Raw genomic sequence first — 25,163 nt, forward strand, 5'->3', positions numbered from 1 at the left:
GCACATGGGTCGAAACTACGTACGGATTGACCTTTTCCTAAGACGAGCCCAGCATATCGAAACCTCGTCGTTCTGTAGATCGCTTAAATATGAACGGAAGTAGAACGTCTACATTGGGAATAGGCGAAATAAAGGTCTACGTTCCAGACACGGTTATTTTCTCTACGTATAGAAGGTAGTTAAATGCCCAACCCCGTTTACAGCATCGAGGGCGACAGCCGATAAAATGGCGCAATTACCACGATCGCCGCAAGAACGACTATGTTAGTTATGCTCCACCCAACCTGTTGAAACGTAGTGAAATTAACCAGTGGTTCGTTTTCAACGATTCCATTCGAGCTGCACCTTTATTCCAATCTCCATGTAAATTGAGTTATCAAAATCGCGACGATGAATTATTGCGGTTATCTCGCATCGTGGTCCTTGCTGTAGGTCAAGCACAGTCTCGGCTGTTTCAACCATAATTTAAAAGAGCGAGAAAACGACGTCGGTTAGTGAATGGATAGAAAGAGAATAGGGATAAAATGGTTCGAACGAATAAGGATGTTTTAGAAGATTTTATTTAAACTCGATTTTCTGGAATGGGAAACGCGTCGATAAGAAAATTATATGATTCTCAGGTAGAATCATCCTCTCTTCAATTGTAGCTTGATTACAGGAACACCTTGTATAGTATATTTGTATAGTTTTCAAAGATTGTCTTAAAACAGCTCATTTCGAAAAGTTACTGATAATGATGAATCACGTTTGTCAAACGAGGAATTTAAACATCGTGCAATGAAACTAAGAACATAAAATCTTAACCAATTAATTAAGAAAAGAAATTATTAAAAAAAAAAACTAAATTTTTAATACATTTCACGTTCTATAATAAATCTAATATACAACAATTAATTGAAAATATCTTTCGTGTCTACTAAACTAACATTATTCGAATTAGAATAACTTTTAACTACAAACATACGAACATTGGGGGGGAGGGGGGATCGTAACTCGAAATTCCTGTTAGTTCGAAAACTTGCAATCGACAAGCACGTCTCGAAATCCAATTCTAATCACCGTCAGCGATTCTATAATGGACGTTCGATCGCGAGAAAGACGTTTTGCTACCGCGCGTAATCCTCCACCTTGCCGATATGATAATCGTGCGACGAGAATTAAACTCGCTGTTTCTGTTTCGACGTGACGAATTATCGTCGTGCTATGAAACAGCCGTAGATCAAGCGTACAATTTTTAAGGTCAAAGAACTGGTCGATAGTATTCGCTTTTCGAAGAATTTTACCCGATACGGTAGAATTCATGAACTTCTGCCGCGGTAAAAGTGAAAGTTACTTGACCGTACAGAAAATAAATTCCCTTACGCACTCTGGACCAAATTTATGAGATCATTTCGAATTTAATCGCATGTTATTTAAGATAATATTGTGCAATTAATATGATACCGTTGCACTAATAAATAATTTAGTACTTCGTATTTAAGTGTTTTAATGGGGGAATTATTCTGTTGTACTGTCATTTTGCGTTATTACACCACTTTATGTGTACCGTATCTCGATAAAAATGGCCTCTTTATAAAATATACGTTGACCTTTGTAATATATATGCTCCTTACATAATTCCCCTTGTCCGATTTGAAGAGAAAGCTACTAACATTTCATGGAATTTCTCCAAAAGCCAGAAACCTAGACGATCATCAATCTCAGCATATTTATCGCTTACCAAAGCCAGAAATCACCCCGTCCACGTGACACGTGTTTCCATTCAGCGTCGCGTCGCGACGTCGAATCAATTACAGAGCTCGCAAAGTGGCGGCAGCTCCGCGTCAGATCGTTCGATTTCCTGTCAATTGGCAGGGTATCCCGTCGAGTGACAGAAATATAGGTCATCGAGTAGAGTGTCTGGTATCGTAGCCAAGAGAAAATCGAAATCCAATCTGGACGAACGCGTCGCGACCGGCGAAATCGATGCTCTTTTCCGCGGCTAGGTGTCACTTGTTCCATCTTCTTCTGGATTTTATTGCTCGCGTACCTCGTCAGTCAGTATCTAACGGCCACCGGCGGTTTTAGACGGCACGGCTTGTATGGTATTTCCGTCAAGTCGCGCTGCTCGAAGGCCAGAGAAACGCAGGGGAGAAGGCAGCACACGACTCGAAGGCAAGGAGCTTTTTATTCAACAGTCGAATTCGCATCGCGAGAACTCATGAAAGTGAAAGCGAAACGCACCATGGGAACGGATGAGAGGAATTTCATCGCTCCCTTTTCTTCGTTGCTTTTCCTTCTGTTGTGTCCGCTCCCTCTTTTTCTCCTCTTTTCTGCTTTACTTCAAGATGGATGGGGAATCGATACTCGTACACAGTTGGCAGTTTTGTTATATCGAGGTAATATGGCCGCGTTTTGTTAGTGTAGTATTACTGGGATTGGCTGGATGATCAATGTAACTGATATTGGTACTGGTACGGAGTTGATATGTTGGCAAAGAATAAATTGCAAGACAGGGTGAGACGTAAAAGGAAAATATACGCGAACGGAATGAACTAACCTAAATGAAAAGGGTATTATAATTGTTTATCACTTTATATATATATATATATATATATTAAAATTTCAAAAATTAAATTTAAATTATATTTACGATTAGATGTTATTTTATGTCATCAGTGATTACTTGCGAATTTCGAAACAAAAATTCATCGTAAAAGCTGCTGAAGGTACGAAATATTAAATACTTTGAAGTTTATGTCGAATCTTAGCATGGTTGAACGTTGTTTTGTAGACTTAATTAAAAGCTAGTAATATTTTTTTTTCAGGAATAAATCGTGAAAATTGCTAAAGATATAAAATTAATATTTTGAAGAAACTTATAGGTAGAATGGTTGAACGTTAATTTGTAGAAATAGATACTAGCAATATTCCATTGCGAAGTATAATAAATCAAGGAGAAAGTCACAGAATGCAACATAATATTTATAATATTGTTTATAAAGGGATTATCGAAAATAATAGACGGCAAACTAAAACGTAATATTTCAAATGTAACTGAGCCCAGCCTTGCGATTACTCATCATTTGGCACAACTAACAGGGTAATGGACAAATAGATTCCGCATGAGTTAAACGACGCGTGCAGAAGTCTAGACAAGTGGAAGCTGACACTTCGTTATTTCAAACAACTAAATAGAACACTGATCAAGTTATTTCGCAAAATTCAAATATTTCGAGAAATCAGATACGTAATGCAAGAACGATCGTGTATCAAATAATTTCTATGCTATTTATCCTGGACTATCGGTTACGCAATTTACGGCTACTTTCTCTGAGTTACGACGTCTAATTGAGTGGCAATTATTTACGGTTGGAAAGTTCAATAAGTGCAGTAAATACCGATGAAAGAAATAAGTAGCAGCAGAGAGAAATGTTATATTTATATAAGGAGGTCCCTACATACTCTGTAGTTGAACAATTTTCAAATTATATAAACTTCTTTAACATAAGCTGAAAGTCAACATTGGAATAAAAGCAGAATATATATTATGTTACACTACGTAACCATGAAACGATTTCAATAATTATAAATAAATAAATAAATCATAGGACCAGTTATAAAGCTGTAACGAAAACCAAATTATATTGTTATCATCTAATTATAGCCAAATCATAGACTTAAATCAAATTACAATTCACGCTATAAAATTAATTGGAATCAGATATCGAACAGAAAAGAATCTTCGTGTTAATGATATCTTCGTATCTGATATCTTTCTGTTAATTTTAAACTTCGGGGAGACGACACTTTAAGAGATTAACCAAATATGTCTTTCTTTATGGCCATATCATCAGAGCAACCCCGACAATTCATTTCGCTTAATTCATTACGCTCATTTTGATATCCAAAGCCGTAACTACCCTCCTGTCCCATAATCTAAAACTACGTTTCCATCCAATTCGTAAAGGACCAGCGAATAAAAAGGGATCGCTAAACTAGTCATCTCCATTAGCAGACTAAAAGCTTTAATGGAGACGTCAGATCGAAAGTAACAGGTTCATGAGCGTCGAAGAAACGGCGCCGGTCGTAGCCCTTATAATTGCTTTATTAATAGCAACGTAGTCCGCTTTAAGAGCTCGTTCGCGCATTCGTTCCTCGTGGGAGGCTGATCTATATTTAAGAGGCGCCTTTCACGCCCGATTTTCAAAGCGAAACGCGAGCAAGATCTCTCTCGTTTCGTAGCGCGGACACACGTTGATTTCCCTATCGTCCGCTTCCCGGATTTTGAGGTATGGTTGTCGAGAACACTATTTCCGGGATGATTCTCCAAGAAACCGCGATAAAGTGGCGCGAACGATCACTCGGTCGTCCAAAGGTCTCTGTAGTTCGTCAGAAGACCCATGTGGTCGTTTGGTCCAGTCGCTCGAACTAGAACTTTGCACAGCTCGTATGAACGTTTCTCGCTGAACGTTGCTCAGGCAAATTGCCATGACAAAAATTATGTGCTTGTTTCGTGGAATTTCCTCTATTTAAATAAATATCGATATTGATAATGTAAGTAGTTATTTTCAACATATAAGAAGAAGTTAATTTTAATAATAAGTGAAATTAAAATTTCAAAAAATTCAGAAAAATTGCCTCGTTAAGAAAACATTGTAGGAAAGCATCATTCGTATCATATTCGAAGATGTAGCAAAGACATGGAAATTACATATCGCTGATACAATCTAATCTAATACACGTATCAGATTCTAACAAATGTCATTCCAGAAATCACCGGCAGCTTCTATCTGTTTAAAAATCAACTATTAGACACTGAGATCATGCAAACGAGATTACATATCCTTCTACATATCATCCACAAACACGTCGTTAAAGCTTCTTTGAAATCTTTCGTATCCGCTTCGTGTCTCTATCGTCGTAATTTCTTTGTCGCCGTCGTAACTTCACTGAGAAGTTGATTGCAAAAATAAGCGACGTTTCTCAGACTTTTTGACGACGACCGCGTAAAACGACATGGCCGAAGAAGCACATGACACGAGTTTAATATACGTCCTGACGTATATTTACGGCCCTGTATTTACGGGTGTTAAGAGCGGTCCACGTCCAATGAAACGCTCCTGCGACAGAGGAAACGAGCGGCCGAAACGTATTTTTTCTCTGCCTGTGAAAGAGCACAAGGAATCGAGCGAAAAGTTATGATCAAAGTGTGCGTAATGGAGTAGGGGTATGTCATAGGCCAGTGTCTCTCAATATTTGTCGAGCTGCAACCCTCCTTTATTACACAATATTCAAATAACCTGTGATGCGTCTCTTTCGAGAATAATATACGAAAATTGTATTAGCACAATATTATTAAAAAATATAGATGAAACCACTTGCATATCATTTTGTTAAGGTACAGAAAATATATTAGTCCGATAAACGAATTTGTAATATATGATACACAATTTTTCGAAACTCGTGACGTACGACTTGAAAGTGACTAAACAACTTATCGAAATTCATATATGTATTTCGATAACGTTCGCAACGCAGAAAGAGTTGACCTCTAATTTAGATGATGCGTTTTCTGAATGAACGCACCAAGCGGCCATAGTGTCCATATTAGCAAGCACTTTGTACCACGGAGCGGTTACGTGCGCCGGCACAGTGTGACAAATACCCAGTGTCGCTAAAATAAAACCGGTAGTTTGCGAGGGCGTGACGTCGCGTCGCCGGCAGGAAGTGACAACATATCCTCGTTGCGTATCGCCAGGAGCGAGCAAACGCGTATATACACGGAGCGACAGGTGGTATTCACGTGGTGTCACCGGAGATTTTATTTTATATCGAAACGACACTTCTAATGCATGAACAATCGAAACTATGGTAATCGACGTTAAAGAGGAGAACTGTTCCGATGAAATCGATCGGCTGCGTGTAATGTTAATTCTTTAACGCGGTAACAGATTGGCCGCCACGCGAATTTGTTGTTTCTATGAGTCACAATATTCAATTTTTGTAAAATATTATATTACAATAGAAGTTATTAATTGCTGAATTTTTCATTTGTGTCTTTGTAACACGTATGTTGCACCTGCCGTAAAAATAAATTACATTTCGCCACTGCGATTGTACGTGTTTCATAAATAGTTGATTTCATGAATCAGAACTGTAATCGCAAAGAACATAAAAATTTACTGTGGATATAACTTGCCTTTATCGCACTTGGTTCATGGTCCGCGCCCTGAATGTGATTTGATAGCGTGAGGCACGGGGTTAAGCCAGGGAGGATTTTTACAAACGTAGATAATGTTTGTTACTGATATGTAGTTTTATGAAAAGATTACTCGGTTCCGGTGCCTCGATATTGGGGAATGAGATATTCAAGTGAAACTATCGATGGTATTCCATATTTCACTAGCTAATGTCGTACATGTCATACGTACATCGATAAATCGTGTTTTCCGTAAGTATCTTAGTCGAATCATAAATGAGAGCAAAATAAAATAGAACACCAACTCCGTAGAAAAATATTTCACGCCTCTCCAAAGTATATCATGATTAACGTAAACTAGACAAACAATTATTTTATTCCATTCGATAACTCAACAAATGATTAAACATAAATGACATTCGCTAACGAATATCTTCATTAATATATCCATTCCAAATAACACGTATGACACTAAAATCTCATTTTCTCAAGATCCAATTACAAAAGAGAAAGGAACCACAACACCAAAATACGTATTCATGCTCCGTTAACCCTTAACCTACATACGAACACCCATGTAAACGACCTCCCCATCCAGGCGCTCCCTCGTTTAAACACCGTGCAACAACCTGTTCAAAGCCGAACCACGAGCCCCAACAACCTGCTATACACTCCCTAGCCGTACATCAAAGGCAAAAATCTCGAACGACTGACATGGCTGGCGCGATCAATCTCCAGCTAGGTCTTAATTATCACCGAATTAGTCAGCTTCCTCGAACGACTAACGGTCCAACGTTATCGTTGATTAGCGATCGAGACGCTGAGTTCGCGGGCAAAAATACGTGGAACCCCCCGGATTCGTGCAAGCTGTCCTTCGCAGGAAGTGACGACACATCCTCGGCATGTGTCTCAGGAACGCGTATACGTGTGCACGAAACGCGGCAGCTGTCGTCCAAGTGGCATTCCCCCGTTCAAAGCTTTAAAGTTGCGATTCTCTTCGCGTGCGATCGCACGCAATGAGCGAGCAAGAAGAGTCCTCGAGTCAGGAAGGAACGAGACGATGGTCGGTCGAACAAACATTCTACCACTGGCAGAGAAAGGGAAATGGCGGGAACGTTGGAACGAAAGGAAACACGATGGCGAAGAAGAAGAAGCATGTAGAAGAAGAAGGGGAAAGAGGTGGTTGGCGGTCGAAGTCGGCGTGGCATCGCCAGATGCGCGGCACATTTTAATTAACGCCCAGACATCCTCCGAGACGGGTGACCCCGAGCTCAGGGCCATCCGATGACCCTTTTCCCAACTATCTCTCTCGCTCGAGTCCTGGGGAACGGATAACAGGAAGCGGTCTTCCCCCTTTTCGCCTCGAGGAATAAGATTCGCTGGGCTGGCTTCTCGCGATAATGCCTTCGTGATAACTATTAACGCGCCTCTTCCTCGATGCCAACCGAGAATATCAACACGGCGTCCCTGCTTTTGACGAAACCACCAACTTTTTTTTGGTTATATGCGTTTTTTGTTTCTTTGGAGAACGCTTCGACGGAATGATTAGCAGCATTGGAAGATACAAGGAATGTTGGTGTATGAATGGTTCGCTTTGTGATACGGTAGAGTTGAGGATACACTTTTCTTTTATTTAACACGCTAGCAAGTTTCGAGCGTTGACAGTGAACATGCATTTTAACTACATGCGACATGATTAATCGGATAAGGATGCTATCAAGATATTGAAATATAATTTCGTTGCGTGATAATTGAAAACAGGTACAATACCGATTTGAACGTTTGGGCTTAAACTTAAAACTCATGATAGAACTTAATATGAATATGATAAAAGATTCGGGATAAGAAAGTTATGAATATTATATTAAAAAATGTCAATGAATAATTTAAACGAATATTAAAACCGTCAACTGCTTAATTTAGTCGATATTACATGCTGCAGTAATTTTCTTCAACGAAATATAATTCTACCCAGACAGAAACGAAATGGTTAATTTCGTGGCAACGCTAAGTTATGAATGACTTCATGGTATTAAACGTAATGAATAGCTATTATGAGAATACTTATTACGAGACTTCACACGTTATGCAGAAGATATTCATTAGTAACGATAAAATCTCAAAATTAGGAAGAACATTATGATTTTTCAAACGGAACATTTTCTACAGGGAATCGATGTAAAGTACAATTTTTTTGGTTAAATATAGAAGAAACTTCTTTATGAACTTACTCATATGCAGCCATAAACTTGTGAGCCAAGTAATTTTAAGACTTCATTAATTGGGCAGGAAAAAGTATCATTTTAATTAGTACCAGACGGAAACAGAGCGATTAATATTGTCATGGCATTTAAACTCTGAATGAGTTTGTAACCTTAAGCACAATGAACTTTCAACGAGATACAATATAATATTTTAACTGCTCTTTGTCACGAACTATTCTGTAAGATGCATAGATGTTAATTAAGTCAACTGATAGAACGCACGAACCTTAATTAAATTAAAACGATTGTTCGCATAATAATTTGATGCAAAATGTTTTAATTTCTAACATAATTTTATTTTATAACTAACTTACGAAAATGCCATTTTGAACGAAACTTATTAAAATTTCTAAAGATTCACAGTACGCAATCATATTTCAATAATAAAAAAAAAAAATTGTTAATATTTACACAGATAAAAATCAATCAACGACGTTGCACGTACTATCGATATTGACACGAAAAATGCTTCATTGCTAGAAATCGATTTTGTTATCGTCATTTCTGCCTCTGTGAAGTTTATACCGACGCTTTACGATCTTGTTAACCTACATATCTACGAATAATAAACATCTTATAAAACGAAAAAACAAATTTCATACTCACGTGAAGTCACTATTAACTCAAAGAAAAAGTGGAATCGATTAATTCGAGGACTTGTTTCAAGTTAAATATCAAAGAAAGAGCACTTAATCTAGACTGTGTCGTCAACAGGTGATCTAGCGGAACGAATATCTTAAGAAACGGAATTATCGGATATTTTTGCGATCGTCGATTTTACAAGGACTCGAACGACGATAAATGGCGGTGCCCGTGTAAACACTATGTTCTATCGTGATTCCTTACAATCTGTATGAGTAAACATGAAATACGCAGAAAGCTACTCCGGCCAATTGATAATGTACGAAAATTCCATTGTTAATTGCTTTTTGAATTGTTCAGTTCTGTTGAATCGTCGAGGATACTTGATATTCGCGTTTCTGGAATTATAAGTCAGTCGACAGAGAAAAAGAAACCGTCGATCAGACTCGAAATTTGAAGCCTTGAATTTTTGCACGCCTTCTTATACACCAGATACGCTTCTATAAATATGTTTTAATGGATGGTGTAGGTTGTAACATGGAAACGAAACTCTGTTGGTATGTTTTATTAGACAGTATTGGATCTTCTCTTCCTTTTCTTTTTTTAATTTAACGTGACAGAAAAGTTTGCGAGAGAAATTCCAATTTTCAATTTGAACTCTATCGCATTAACATTGTTTTCGTTATTGTAAGCCTCGCAATGCAAAGTTATTTCTTTTTATAGCGTAAATTAAATTACTGATTCAATATGGTACCTGAAATGCGTCATGAGAACTGAAGAATGTATCCGATAGAAACTATAACTATAAACCTAAGCTATACAAATAACAGACAATGCTCCAAAGAGCAATACATATAAAAGTGTTAGCAAACGGGAAAGACGATAAGTTAATTTTCATTTCGGTAAAAGAAATGAAAGAAATCGCAGTGTCTATAAAACGCAACGTGGCTAGATCCGTCCCTGTACGTCGTCGTAGTTGCACGTTGGATTACGTTGCCGGCAAGTCATTCATAAAAATAACGCGGCCGACGCACGCAGGCTACTACTACTACGAGGTGCATTCAGCCGGTCGCGTACTACGATGCAACCACGTCGCTCGTAAAGCCTCGTACACACGGACGCGTGCGCGCCTCCGCGACCGCCGCGTAAAAACGCGGATACATTCACGTGCTCATTGTACGACTAGGTAAGCGTAACCTGGCGAAAGAAGGAGGGAAGGCGAGAAAGTGAAGTTGGAACGATTCAAATCAGACCGAGCTCGCCATGGCGTACCGGGTATTGCGATAACAATCCGCGGTATTGCGGCGCTACTAAATACGAATAGAAGTATCGATCAAAGAAAAAATTCGTGTTATGCGCACGAATATGATATAACAATTTGTTGTTGCAACAAACAGGTTGTTTGTAGTGTTTCTTTTATTCGACAGGCGCTCGTCGAGATAAATGTGATGAACTTTACGCGAGAAAAGAAAAAATTATAAATGGAATTCTCTTTGTTTAGAGTATGTTCGAGTATCTTTCTCCTATTTTCCTTGATCACTTATGATAAAGAAAATATATAACAAGTACTTTAATAAGAGGAAATGATTTTTGATTGTGAAATTAAGTGAAGAGGTACTTCTTAGAATATTTATTTGGATTTAATCGCTGTTAATTTTCTTCTTATTTTCTTCAAATAATATTCAAGGATCTTTCTCAGAAAGTAATAATTTTCATGATAATTCTAACTATACATTAATCACGATACGGATCCGATAAAAAATGATTAACATGAAACTTCCATCTAATAGAGAGCGCTTATATACACATTATGCAAAATAATTCGAAAACACATTATGAAATTGCATAAAAGTTTATATAATTCACTAGCGTCTATAGTACGAATATATTAAAGGATAGATTAATTAAAACAGAATTTTTAATCTGAAACGATTATGGAATTGATCGTTTCTTTTCGAAAACCCATTATTTCACGTACGATTTTAATATCTTTTTTGATAACATCTATATTAATAATATAATAAAATTACGTATCATTAGAAATTTTCAGGCGATGCCATATTTTTTATCTAATAATGAATAAAACGTTCGATCAACACAAAACTATAGAAAAAATGTTTATAAGGCTACTTTGCTACTAAATTTTTCGACGTGCAACGAATTCTTCTTTGTACGTTTAAACGAACAACGTTGTAACTGCGTTCGTATCGTAATAAGGAAATATTAAAATGTTTACTACGTTGCAACACGACCGTGAACTTATATAGGCACACGCAGAGTTACGGTGAAAAACCGCAAACTCAGAACGTTGCAACGTACGTACGCGTGTAGGAAAATAAAATAAAAATAGAATGTAAATCGCCGATAATCCCGTAAATAAACAATTATCAATAACAGCATGGAAGTTATTGACGAACGGCAAATACTTCTGACAAATTTAATCGACGATCCCACTAAAAGGATAAGATAAAACTTTTACAGCGAAATCTCCAGAAAATACACAAGTTCTTTTTATCTCTTCATAAATAAAACACGCTACATTTTATCGAGTGCATAATTTACTCTTTCTTTTATTAAATCCCTGTTAAACGTAATACACAATGCGTATTGAACACACAAACGTAATACTCGTTCAATTTTAAAAACAGTTCGCTCGAAGGAAATGAGAACCATGTAAAAGTGATACAAGGCGTGTCAAACGTTTTAATATAAAAATCCAGCGTTATATTAAAATCGAAAATTCGTTTGGCTCAATGGACGATTGCATATACCCTATTTCGTTTGCTATAAATTGTGAAACTAATCTTAATCTGTCAATAAAAATCAATGTTGACAAAGGAAGTTGCACAAAATGAACGGAATAAATACATTGAGAATCGCAGAAGCTCGCGTTTACACACACTTAAACGCACTTATGCTTCCCGTAATAATTAGTATCTGTTCCATGAATTAGCTACCGGGACTGGTTCACTTTTCTCATCCTCCGTTGTCGAGGGATTCGCGAAGGTGCAAAAACGTTCTCGCGGAGAGACGCGTGAGAGAGCGCGCTCTCTCGTCACTCTCTTTCCCCTTCGTCGGCGGAAGGAAGCTCGTGGTTTGTAGCGGTACACCGAAGCGAATACATATCAAATCTTGGACAAAACTATGCTGGAAAATGAACGTTTCTAGATGCATTAAAATTATTTGAAACGTTCAACGTAATTCTCGTAAAACATAAATGGAAAACAGTCTTCTATATAACAAAAATGTTATTTACTATCCTTTTTCAATTATTTAAAATTTATACAAAGTTTAAACAACAAAGTATTAAAGAAAATGTTGTAATTTCATCATATTGTAGTAGCTGCGAGGAACTAATCGAAGTTGTAGAGCGATCAGATACGGTAGGAAATTAGACGATTTCTTAATTAAAAACACAATTAAAAGATCGATGATAGAATAAATATAAATAAAGATAAGGCCTCCTTTTAATACAATTACATTGTCTGGTTAATAGATCAAAGTAAAGATAGCGTAAATGAATATCTTTTATTGTAAAACTAATATCGAAATTTTCCTGTAATACAAATAGTAATATATTTTACATTCTCTCTTTGTAATTGAATAAATTTTATGTTCTCGCGTTCCTGACGAATTCACTCGCAATTTGCGATATAATCGTGCTTTCCATCTGCGAATTTCGAGCAACATGTAACTGTCCGCTCTAATTCTCGAGAATCCCATACGATAGCTAGACCATCAGCGTGGGTGGACTTAGTCAGGCTTTTATTTTAATCCGACCCATTTCCCTCTTGTTCCTCAACGCAGACTCATCCACATCGACAAATTGCTTCCGTGACTGACTCTACGAGACAGCTGATCATATTATCGAAAACAGTATATTCGATAAAAAATACAATATATTATTTCAGAGCTGAACATTTTTGAAAGGTAATATGTGTTTTATCTCTGCATAAATAACAGCGATACGTTATTTTGAGTTTTCGTAAAAATCTTTTCAACTAAATTTCGTGTTAGCTTCTAGAATATTAATAAATTTTCCTTCTTCGTTATGATAATATTAATTGCTACAATTATGTAAAACGTAGTTTCGCTTGAAATTAAATTATGCAAAATCTCATAAGAATCAACGAGAGAAGCTCGCTCTATTTTTTGATACCCGGATCGTGATCAATCACAATTAGCCCAAGCCTCTTGTTCCCTGCTATATAAATTATATCACGAACTATTCACAAATCGCAAAGGGCAAACATATCTTCCTTAAATCCCCTCTTAAATTCGAAAAAGTAATTTACCGGCGAGTCTCGATAATCAATTATACCAACCATTAACGTCCCACGAGCTGATATACGTTTCCCTTAACCCTTTCAAACCGGAACAGGCTATCAATCTCGACACGTAAACGAAAAAAATTCTTCGAAGGAACTATGCTGAATTAACCGTTTCTTCGATTCGCCGTCTTTTTCTCTTTTTCTTTTTTCTTTTTTCCACGATAAATTCAGTTACATGTTTTACACGTTCTTCACGCATGTTCATATTATCCACGCTATAGGGAGCCGATAAGTTTCGTTGAGAAATCTTTAATTTCAACAGGAGACAGAGATGTCATAAATATGTCCCTCGTACATAAAACTTCCCTCCTTATTTTCAAACGACCCTTCTATCTACAACGGACGAACGCGAAATTCTGTAAGATACCCTATGAAACCGATCCAGTGACGCACATTCGAGAACGAACGTAATTGATCGTCGTTGGTACGAAGTGAGCAAGCAACTATCACGAAACCAACACAAAATACACGGAACTTCGTCTGTACGAGTACTATTTCTATCGACGTTTCTGTACAGCTATATTTACACCGGCGTGTAACATATCTGCCGTTATTTATATTTGTACTTGGCACAAAGCTCTAATGTCTTTGTCCTTTAATAAAAACAATTCATTTTTTAATATTCGAATATACTTTGATGTAGTTTCGAGTTATCAGTTAAACTTCTCTTTTAAATTCTAGGTTAGGTAGCTGTGTGGCTTTTACAGTTGCTTGATATTCCGCAATCCCATTTTTCACAGGGGGAAAAACACGACTTATATCACGTTCCCTCTCTTTTATACGAAAGCTAAAATATTATAAAATTCAATGCTAATGCAATTTCATATTTTCACGTATAAGATTGTAAAAAATAAGACCTAGACAGAAATTTCTTTTACCCTTAAAATGTTATAACGAATAATTATTACGCTTCTCATAAGTACAACCGCGATCTACTAATATTAAAACTGTGCCTAACTATGGCAGTACTCGAAAGACCCAAATAACCCAATTGCAAATGATCATTTCCTTTAACTATCCATCCTTTCGCCAGGAATAGAAAAATCATGGTTCGCAAGAATCTCAGCTAAATCTAACCTAATGCACAGAAAACGCGAAATTTCGGGATGACACGGTTTACGGTTGGATCAGCAATCCTATCGGACTCAACCGAGGTCAATAACGGGAAAAGCAAATCGATATCGCCTCTCACTCACCCAGCAACGAAGGTGTATGTGAATGGCGGATAGCTGATGGAAGGGAGAGAGGTCTTTCGATCGGGACAGAAAAATTCAGCATTCCAGCGCGGCTGGCTCGCTAAACGCAGCTCAGCGATCCGTGGACGAGCGGCGTTAGTCGAGCGCCGTTACTTAACGATCGTGTCTCTTTCAGGGAAAGTTTAGTCGGACGTTTTGCCCCAGAACGAATGAGAAGAGCCTCTCGTAGAACGCTTCTCCGAGAAGATGATTCTCCGCGTAGAAAGGGGTGAAAGGAATCGGTATGACGTACTTCTCTAATGATACATCTCTCTGCTTCAAAACTTTACGATTTCTTCGTACCGGCTAGGCAGCGCTCGGAATTCCTATTCTGATTTCATGCGCGTCAGTGTAGAGAAAACGGCCAGCTGCTGGTGTGAAAACAGAGATCTTAGAGGGACGTTTTCTCTCTTTTGCTTTTAAAAATATTATTTTATAGATTATATATATTATCAAAAAGATTATTATTGTAACACGTTATTTTAGAAGAGGAAGTTATTGTTTGAAAAATGTTTAGCTAGAAGCTGATATTCGATCGGATCTGATTTTTGGATATTCACAGTTGCTTGTGTTCCTGTTACTTGATATTTGATAATCAACGTTCGAAATTTTTTACTTGATGCTTAATACGTAATCAAATTCATTTTCGTATCATTTCTAAAGGCACATTTGAAATCTGCAAATAATAAAACAGGAATCTATGGCGGAACGAATAAAGTTCGGCGAGCATAAAATCTCGAAGTACATGGACACGGGTAGGACTTCATAAAACTTCGTAACATAAAATCTACGACTACGAGCAATCCATAAAAATGCAAAGGAAAGAAAGAAGGAGAAGAAAAAATAGAGCAACGTTAAAACAAAACCAAGGTCTTTCTCATACCGAAACACGTTCCCTCGGCGTTTCCAAAGAATCAGAATGGCCGAATGGAAATGATCAGATTTGATGTATATTTAATAACGTGTTCAGTAGATTTAAAATAAAAACATGAGAATCCCATTACAGACCTGTATAAAAGATCAGAATGTTTGTGTAATTCTTTTGGATGAAATTTAATTTGGAGAAGATACTACCGAAATTACTGGGAACATAAATTTAGATGGGGCCAACAAAGTATTTAAAAAAATACTATAAATTAAAAAATTGTAACAGCTCCATTGCAAGAATTATTGAAATCTAGAACCAATAATTCTTACAAATCTGCAACAGCGCACAGTGCACAGAATCACAAAGAAGTTACTTTAATTAAATATATGATGCACTGAAGAAATTACGAGCTAGAGTTTTGTCTTTGAAAACGACATTCCACAGGTACTAACCCATTCGAGGCTGGTAACGATAGCGCAAGTGAAACAGGAGTGCAACGATTATTACTCAATTTTTCACCTATTCGCACACGTCTATCTAGATGTGTTACTCAACGACCCCTTCAGGGAAAGTTCTGATTTGCTCCGATCTCTCTCCCTCTCCCTCTCTTTTTCTCTCTCCTCTCCTTCTCCTATATCTCTCGCTCCCCGGTCAAAAGAAATTATTAAACGAACTGCTGTGTTACGACTGCAGTACGCAAGGCCGATCGATAGACTTCCGATTTAGAAATCACAGTACGGACAGCGCACTGGTATCTGGAATACGCCAGTTTCTAACGCTCAGCTATTCGTGTCAATGAATTCTGCAAATTTTAACCCCGTGACAGTCGCCACCACGAGCAGATAGTTATGTAACCGCAGAAAGTTTCCGTGTAACGAGGCTGGATTGAGACCTCGAAAAGCTACTCCCCGACCGATTTATTGAAAAGTGAAATATTTGTAGAAAAAGAAATTTGAACTATCAGATGGAATTAAAGGTTAAGATCTATTACTATATATGTACATAGAAACTTTTGTACATGTACGTGATAAATCATCGTCTCGTTTTGTGAATTTTGTGATGGTATTAGATCGTTTCATAAATTCTGCCGCTTTTTAATTAACGATTTCTAATACTCAACCTGTCTTTTAACCAGAACACTACACCGTTTTTCAGTTGTCTATCTTTTTAATTAGTAATTTGAACATTAACAGATGTGAATTTTAAGAAGATTGATAAAATGATAGAAAGATGGTGATGGGAATATTTGTGACATTGCATACTTTGTGAATTTAAGAGTAAAAAGAAATTAATAAAAGAATGAATCCGGCACTGTACGTATATAATTGTACGCTATGAGGCAAATTGCTACGGGAAAAGTTTTATCGAAAAATGTTAACCATGTTTCAAGTCACGAAGACTGATTTTGTAGAGAAAATGTTGTTTCCCTCGTATTTTGTAATTTTTCGGAATAAATTACGTGCTCAAGATAAGTCCTACGCTAGAAAGGCTATAATCGCGTACGCAAAAATTGATTCTAGGAAAAGTATTCACCAATCTGGCAATTTTTCTCCTAGGTATAATACAAATAGTTCCAAGGAAACGATGTAATAAAGCCGACGCTCAGGATATCATTTCTAAACCCTACTAGTTTATGTAAAAAGAAAAGATCTTGATTGCAAACGCCAGCCACATTGAAAACTTTACAAATCACTAAAGTTAAGCCGAAGACACACGCGATACTGTCTGAAATGACAACGCACGCAATAAATCTATTACGTTCATGGTCTTTCGCTATCTCAAACGAAAATATACTCAAATAAAAAAGAAAAAAAGAGAGATGCAGAAACAAAAAATCTCGCACTGACGATTTAATAAAAATTATTCAATTCTCACGAGTGACGTTCCACGTTCTGTCTGAGATTTAAAAATTCTTTCTAATATCAAGTTCAAAAATTCGAGCATTACTGAAATGAATTACAATTTAAATGACAACGAACAATTGCGTATTAAAAAATTAGAATTAAATGTTCGGCGAGAAGGACTTTTGAACAGTTAAAAATTAACACATCTAGCTAACGCATCAGTTACACAGGTTCAAAATTCTTCAATTACGTTATTTGTATTTGAAAGACGGAATGAGGTATTAACGATAACGCAGCCGATGGTGCGTTTGATGTGCCTAACAGAACTGTTAACCAAATACTAAAGTACCGGGAAACCTGATAAAATTTATCGTTTATCAAGAAACATAAACGATGTTATAGGAACGTACTACAATTATTTTTAATTCAGACATGACCTCCAATACGTCACTTGAGGCTTAAGTTATCAGCTACCGCAGTTCCCATTCAATGGTGATTCAATTTTCAGTACAAGCAGATATTGCTTTATTTATATTATAATGATATAAATTCACAGTGCGACAATCTTGCAACAAAATATGTAGAACAAAATCTAACAACGAAATTCAAACGAATTAAAATATATAAAAAAAAGTACATTTATATTTACAAGATAAAGAACATATTGTTGTACTATTTTTCAAACTCACACGAATTATAATATATATTATATATTATAATATAGTAACTTATGCTACTATAATAATAAACGTAATAAAATACATACATAGCATACTAATATTTAAAATCGACCACGTGATATTCAACCCAATAGGAAATATACGAATTTACCTAATTTCCACGTAGACAAACGGTAAAGAATTTTGGAGTTAAAAAATGATATAAAATCATATTTTGTCCCCAGATATGATTTTTCTAAACTTCGATCAATCTTATTTTTTATTTTCCTCCTGACGGTTTTCTGGCGTAAAATCCCACGGCAACCTAAATCACGCATTATTGTGGTTCGAGATAAAATTTCTGAATTATCGAAGGAAAGAGAGCAAGCGCGCGATTGTAGTTCTAAGCGTCACGACAGTTTAATCTCATAACGAACGAAAACTCAATGGACGAATTATCTGTAGTTGGACCGCACGCGTTAACGGCACGTCGAAGCTTAATGGTCGACCGATAAAATTTATCGTTTATCAAATAGCACAATGTTATGAAACTTGGTACGATCGCTCCGTGCAGCCTTGAAAACGGCCAGTTCACATCTTCTCCCTCTTCCCATGATTTTCAAAATGGTAACGAATCGAAGGAAGCATAAAATTTCATTATTAAATCAGAGTTTAATGATAAAAAGTTGATTTTTCATGAGATTAGATCTAAATCGTAGGATTTAAATTGATACAAAAAGTAAACGTTAGGGTAATTTAACATAGTGAAACATAAATGATATTAAAACTTGATTTAGATAATTATAAATACACTCACCTGCAACTGAATCTTTTCTTTAAAAAATAGTTCAATCATAAATCTTTTATGTATGTGCATACAATAATCGAATAATCATTTTAGAAACTCTATCTTAAACCTTAAATGCATGATTTCTCTAGATATAAGAAAACACTTTAAAATTATTTACGTATCAAAAAATTATACAAAAATAATTTATCCGTTAAACTGCTACCTATTACAGACAATAAAAAATATACAGCTTTTGTATTTTTACTTGGAAAAAGAGTTATAAAATATGTAGAACATATAAGTTAAATTAAATTTTCAACTAAATTGTCCAGATGCATTTAAGGGTGAAACATTATTTCTCTGAGTTATTAATTATTACATAATGAAACACTTACCACATCACAGCGGAGCCATAAGAGTATGGAGTTCTGATGTCTCAAAGGGCCACCTAATCCAGAACCACCGGCTGTTCTTTGAGCTTTCAATAGCTCCGAATGTTTTACGCCATATTGTTCGAACACTTCCAAAGATCTACAAAAAGAATAAAAAAGTAAACGTTATTTGGGACGAGATCTTTCTTCTTCTCTTTTCTTCGAACCCTCGGCGTTCGTCTCCATTATAAAACTGTTGCTAAGAGCCTTTAATTTCGAGCAAACAAGCTTATCACTGATTGTTAAAGTTTGGTTCGCAAGATCTAATCCGCGTTTTTATTGCAGAACAGTTATTTTAGAAAGTAATTGGCGTGATATGTGCGATTTGGTCAGGACGTGACGAAAAAAATGTTAGATATCTTTGTCCGCTTTTTTGTTCCATTATTCGAACATTTTATGGAATAATTTCCTCGGCGATATTACTGAAAATAATTCAGTCTTCGAGTTTGATCAAACATATTGTCTACAACAAATGAAAGTTGTCTCAACTTCAAATTTCAGTGTGTCAGATTTAAGGTAATTCCAAATTTCAACCTTAATCTTTAAAAATACAATTCGCACAGTTTCTTAACGCAGAAGCCGATTCAATTTCTGCTCGTTGGCAAATTCAAGTTAAAGGACTACCGCAACAGCTAGTAGAAAGCTAATTGCTGGCGTGAAAATTACAACGGCTGTTTAAGTAGAATAACGGTCGCTTAAAATCACGCTAGGGATACATAAAACTCATTCAATTTGTAAAATACCGGCACATTATCCATGACGATGAGCAAGAAATAGTCCTATTAGAAGGAAATAGCTTCGCTACGGACATCCCTACATCCTGTAATTATTTATTTAGCAATACCATGATTATTTTTACGTTGGCAATACAGGCAAAACGTATCATAGCATAATGTTACAACAAGTCGCACTTAAAGTGAACGTGTATCTATCACAGCGTAACGCAACATGATGCAGAATACTAGGCTTAATAGCAATCACCATCGTGGAACAGCGCTGTAGAGATAATGGTGGAAACAAGGGACATCAGCCCCCGTAGTTCCGGAGATCAATTCAGTTTTTCCCTTCTTTTTCCTTCTTCTTCTCCTATCTTTTAATCAAACGAGAGTACTAGTATCGTGAAATTTTATATATTTTAACGATTTATTTGTTCACTGTATTTTTGTATGTGATATAATCTTATTCATTTGTAAATAAATTATTTCTTGATTCTATTCTATTCTATGATTATAATATTCTATAAAAGATGTTTATCTTTTTATCTATTTTCATTTCAAAATATTTTTTTTACTTGTTATAAGATTATGGAATTTTTTGCTATTCGGTAGAGACGATCTTTTATACAGAGAATAAATTATGAACTTTATACGTTATTTACGTGTCTACAAAGTATCATATTTCCTCCTTTATAAAATCCACGAAACTGTAAGATTTTCTAAGGGAAACCCCAATCTAGTTTGCGACCAACACATGTAATACAACTACATTTATCATGCGAATAATCGTGATATTTGAATTTTCGTTGCCAGTTTCTATTTTCGCAAACGCCCCCCGAACAGCGATTGACTGAATAAAATAATATATTAAAATGAATGCAAGAATTAATCATCCTACGGTCACGTACGTTATTCGTTTAATAATATTAAACTTGAAATGAAATGAAAATTTATAAAATTCGATTTGAAGTTCATTGCTGAATCGAAAGAATCTAGCCCTGAATTTCAAAAATGTCTCATGACATAAAGCTTTATGCCACTACCTTGAGACTGACATGATATTTTATAGTATTTATTTTTGTTTTAAACTCTGAACACGTCGTAAAGCTTCGATCAAATTTCCTATACACGATAAAAGTGGTTTATAGTATCTATGATTTATTATAACGTTATAAAATATATAAGTATGTTTATATTACATTATATAATACGTGCACACATTTTAATGCTGTAATTCTAGATTTTCTCATAAATAATGTACTTTAAAACGTCCACAAAAAGTAGAAGAAATTTAGAAAAGAAGAGGATCGAAATAGTAGAAAAGTGGACAATCATCGTGGAAAATGAAGAGTTATAAGTAAATTGTGTTCTTCTTTATCTTTTCCAAAAATAAAAAACAATCTTATAACGATGCTGTTACAATTTTATCCAACAAAATTCCAGAATTTGACGAAAGCATTACCATGGGACCGTTTCAACCCTTTTCTAATAGTAAGCCATAGCCATGGACGATGTTCTATTAAAAAATAAATCTAAGTAAATCCTAGTAAAAAAAAATAACTTGTTTCCATAACTGAATGGTTGAAGAATCAATAATTTTCTATGCCAAAGTTTCTATTTCAAATTAATTTCCCGAATATACTTTTCTTAATAATATCACCCATTTCGGCATACTAATAATACGAATTTAGTTCAGAGCTCGATTATGCGCACATTTATTATGCAACACGCTGTGCGTGATTCTCTCCCGATCGTTTCGCGTCGGTTTCGTTTCCACGAACAAACGAAATCCGATCGGCTGCAGGTATCCTCCATCGATGAAAAAAACAATTTCCATTTCCAGTATTATTCGTCCATTTGATGGCGAAGCATTTTAAATGTGGCGCCAAGAAACAAATTCGCAAAATTCGAAGATCGAGCACCACCTATTTTCGGATGTTAGAGGGCGATTGCGCACGTCTGTAATCGAAGTTTTTAACGTCTAAACAGTCGATATAGCATGCCGATAATTAATTTAATGTCATCGTCAAACTACGAAACGATAAGTGGGTCAAAGTCAAATAGCGTTCAACACCGATACCATATCACGTGAATCGATATGCATACGTTTGCAAAACGCACTTGCTCTTTTAATCCAAGGTAATATGTACCGACAGATCTTCGTCAAATAGAGAGCAAATATTTCCCAATACAAAGTTCAACTTCCACGAATCAAGTTGCCAAGCTTTGACAGTTGAAAAAATAATAATAATAGCTGGGCATCTTATCGAGCGGAAATTTTTCTCTCGACATATTCACACAAAGATGGATGCTCGTAAGTGGATGTTGGTGATGGATGAAAATGTTGAAATTAAATGTATTGCACTGCGTCTTTCTAGAAATACATAAATATTAAATGTAAACACTGAATAATCTTAAACGTATAAACAATTAAAGTTGCTTACATACCTTGATCTGTGTATAAAAAGATGCGTGTATAATATAGGGTTATCGAAGCAAAGGTTACACTCAGATAGATGATTGCGTGGGTGGTAGATACCGGGATCGATTTTTGTTTGCATTACTCGTTGTGCCATTTATGTTCTGATTGCATGTACGAAAATTATCATCCGGTATCATGCAGGAGGCAATAAAACTACAAATTACAAACAAATTTCAATAAACGATAATCGATTTCTCATATACATATCACCTACCTCCCATTGTGACTACATTTCAGAATATTGATTTGAGGGATTTTCAATTATTCTATAAAACCACTGCCGTTTGTTACCATAAAAGATTTCCGATGGAACTTAACGTTTATAGAGTACTTAAAAATATTAATTTCCGAGATTTGTAAACATATCAGAAACCGATACAATCTTTTACCATAAACGCTCCGGATAGGATCTAGGTCCATAGCATATTTCAAAATGGTAACTCCGAAGATTTGTAACTATTTCATAAATCGATCTTTATTTTCCAATCTTTCGTCGAGGAAGCTCGGGGTTGTTCCCCATTTTCTTCCAGAAAATATAGTTATTGTAGATACGATGCACAGAAAAGTGGACAAAGAAAGAACGAATCGATAAGAGGAGTCAGGGATCCAAATATCGTCAAATCGGGGTCAAAACGGAACGATAATGTTGGTGGTGTCGCGAGATACACACCGATATGTATTATCAGTTTCATAAGAGCTTCGTTTAATTAGTCGGTTGGTGGCACGATTTAGTAACGACATATGTATCTCTGTATTTTGACATGTGGACGGGTTGCTGGATGAACTCTGGTCCGTTCGATTAGCTCACGAATAGGCTTAATAATTCGGCCGATGAACCAGTGGGATGGGATCGTGGCACTTTGTTCCAGCACATCCGGAACACGCGTTCGATGAGAAGAGTTCGATGAGAAGCGGACGATTCGCAGCTATGCGGTCGTATTGTTGCATGGGGAAAACCAAGGGAAAAAAGAAAAAGGAAAGTCTCCGTCTATACGTATACGTTGGCTCGCGAAAGTATTTGAACGCTTGCCATAGAGAACTTTCAGGTCCATATTGTACACGTTATATGTGTATAAAACATTTCATAGATATACGGAATTCCATTAGAAAATATTTGCTTAAGTTTCGATCACATTTGTTACTTAAAGACACGAAAAGAATATGACAAGTTCGTTTTTGTTGATTTTCCAATCTTTATACCACTTGGTGATTGAAACGAAACTGAAAGAACTAATGTGATAGTTTGGAATATACAAGTCGTTTGAAAATAGCCGATAAATTCAGAACTTTTTCTAGGAAACTAATATTAGTTTGAATTTTCATGTTAATTTAACTTAATTCAGCGTTTAGGAGAGTGACAAGGATAAAAATGTAATTTCAAAATCAGACGAATAGATAATTTTGATATGGAATCGGCTCAAAATATTTTGAACTTTCAAATTATTTCTCCAAAATACTCGAATTGTGATTTATCGTGTCGCTCTCCTCCAGCCTTTGTTCAGCATCTGTGATATAGCTCAATAATCTATTTTCCCTTTTCTTTCGTTATGTTTTATAAGAAACAGGCGCGAGTCGTGCAACGAATTATTGCAAAATTCCAAGACGGTGCAATCGAGAAGAATTGGAAAAGGTAAGAGTCAGGAGAACAGAACGGAAAAGCGTACTTTCTCTTCGGAGAGACAAGTTAATCCAACAGCACCCCGAGCATTATGTCACTCCCACGACTGGTGGATTTGCTGGCGGACAAATGGATCGAACAGAGCGGATTGTAACAGCCGGTTACTGTTGTTTCTTGGCGATTAGACTGGTTTCGTGCGAATGAAAGGATTCAATGGTTAGATGATAAGTTCGATTAGCCTGAGATCATTTATTACGAATGGAAATAATATGACATGATAGCGATGCTTATGGGTCTGTTGAAATTCAATCGATTGTCAGTTTAGTTATGAATATTAAATATAGTTTGTTAAAAAAGAATAATTGGCAATGGAATGCTACAAAACGTTCCGTTGTATCTGATTGTACGTAGAATATTATTTTCTTGATATCGATCATCCTACGTGTGGCGATCATTAGTTTCTACGTCACAAATTGAAATTAAAAATGGCTATACAAATCAACGATCTTTTTGTCTGTTTCTATTTTATATTAACCTAAATATCTCGTGGCACGAATACATAAAATTATTAAACAGAACATTTTGTAGGAATGACTAAAGTTATCGCTTTTATTATGATAACTAGAACTATATGAGATTGAAATACATATTGGTGCTACGAGCGTATTCAGGGTATCAAAGGTGACGACTGTCATTATTTCTTTCAGTGAAAAACTTCTTACGACATAAGCCCTTCTTACAGAATCTAATGATACAGAAAGAAGAGAAGATTAAGTTTAAAGGACCCTTTGCAACGCAAACGATGATACAACAGATAATTCTTTTAAAAACTTACAGACATCCCCAGTATTTTAATGAAATTACTTTATCTATCTTCTATGAGCTAATTCTAATTATAAAACAGATATCTAAAATAGGCGAAATAATAACAAGCCGCTATTCTATTATCTATAATTCGAATGTCCGTAATATCTACATAACATCCCAATTTAGAAAATATCTATATATTATAATTATGATATGGACAATTCAAAAGAAATGTATTTGTTTGATGAAAAAAAATGTTAAACACATTGACTTCGATATCTCAGTTTCTGATATACAATTATTTAAAATCACAAGTAAGTAAATTATTATAGTAATTAAATACTTGAGTCATACG

At 35.8% G+C, this 25,163-nt stretch overlaps 1 protein-coding gene across 5 annotated transcripts in view; it reads right to left on the reverse strand.

Moving 5' to 3' along the window:
* LOC122572971 (tRNA dimethylallyltransferase) overlaps positions 1 to 25,163 on the reverse strand; it is a 116,463-nt gene that overhangs the window by 27,969 nt on the left and 63,331 nt on the right. For all 5 annotated transcript variants that reach the window (XM_043738759.1, XM_043738758.1, XM_043738757.1 and 2 more), the window contains one exon: positions 19,150 to 19,285. In XM_043738759.1, coding sequence (XP_043594694.1) covers positions 19,150 to 19,285 — 136 coding nt within the window. The remainder of the gene's footprint in view (positions 1 to 19,149; positions 19,286 to 25,163) is intronic.

Source organism: Bombus pyrosoma, linkage group LG11, assembly GCF_014825855.1.
Source record: "Bombus pyrosoma isolate SC7728 linkage group LG11, ASM1482585v1, whole genome shotgun sequence".
NCBI classification, from domain to species: domain Eukaryota; kingdom Metazoa; phylum Arthropoda; class Insecta; order Hymenoptera; family Apidae; genus Bombus; species Bombus pyrosoma.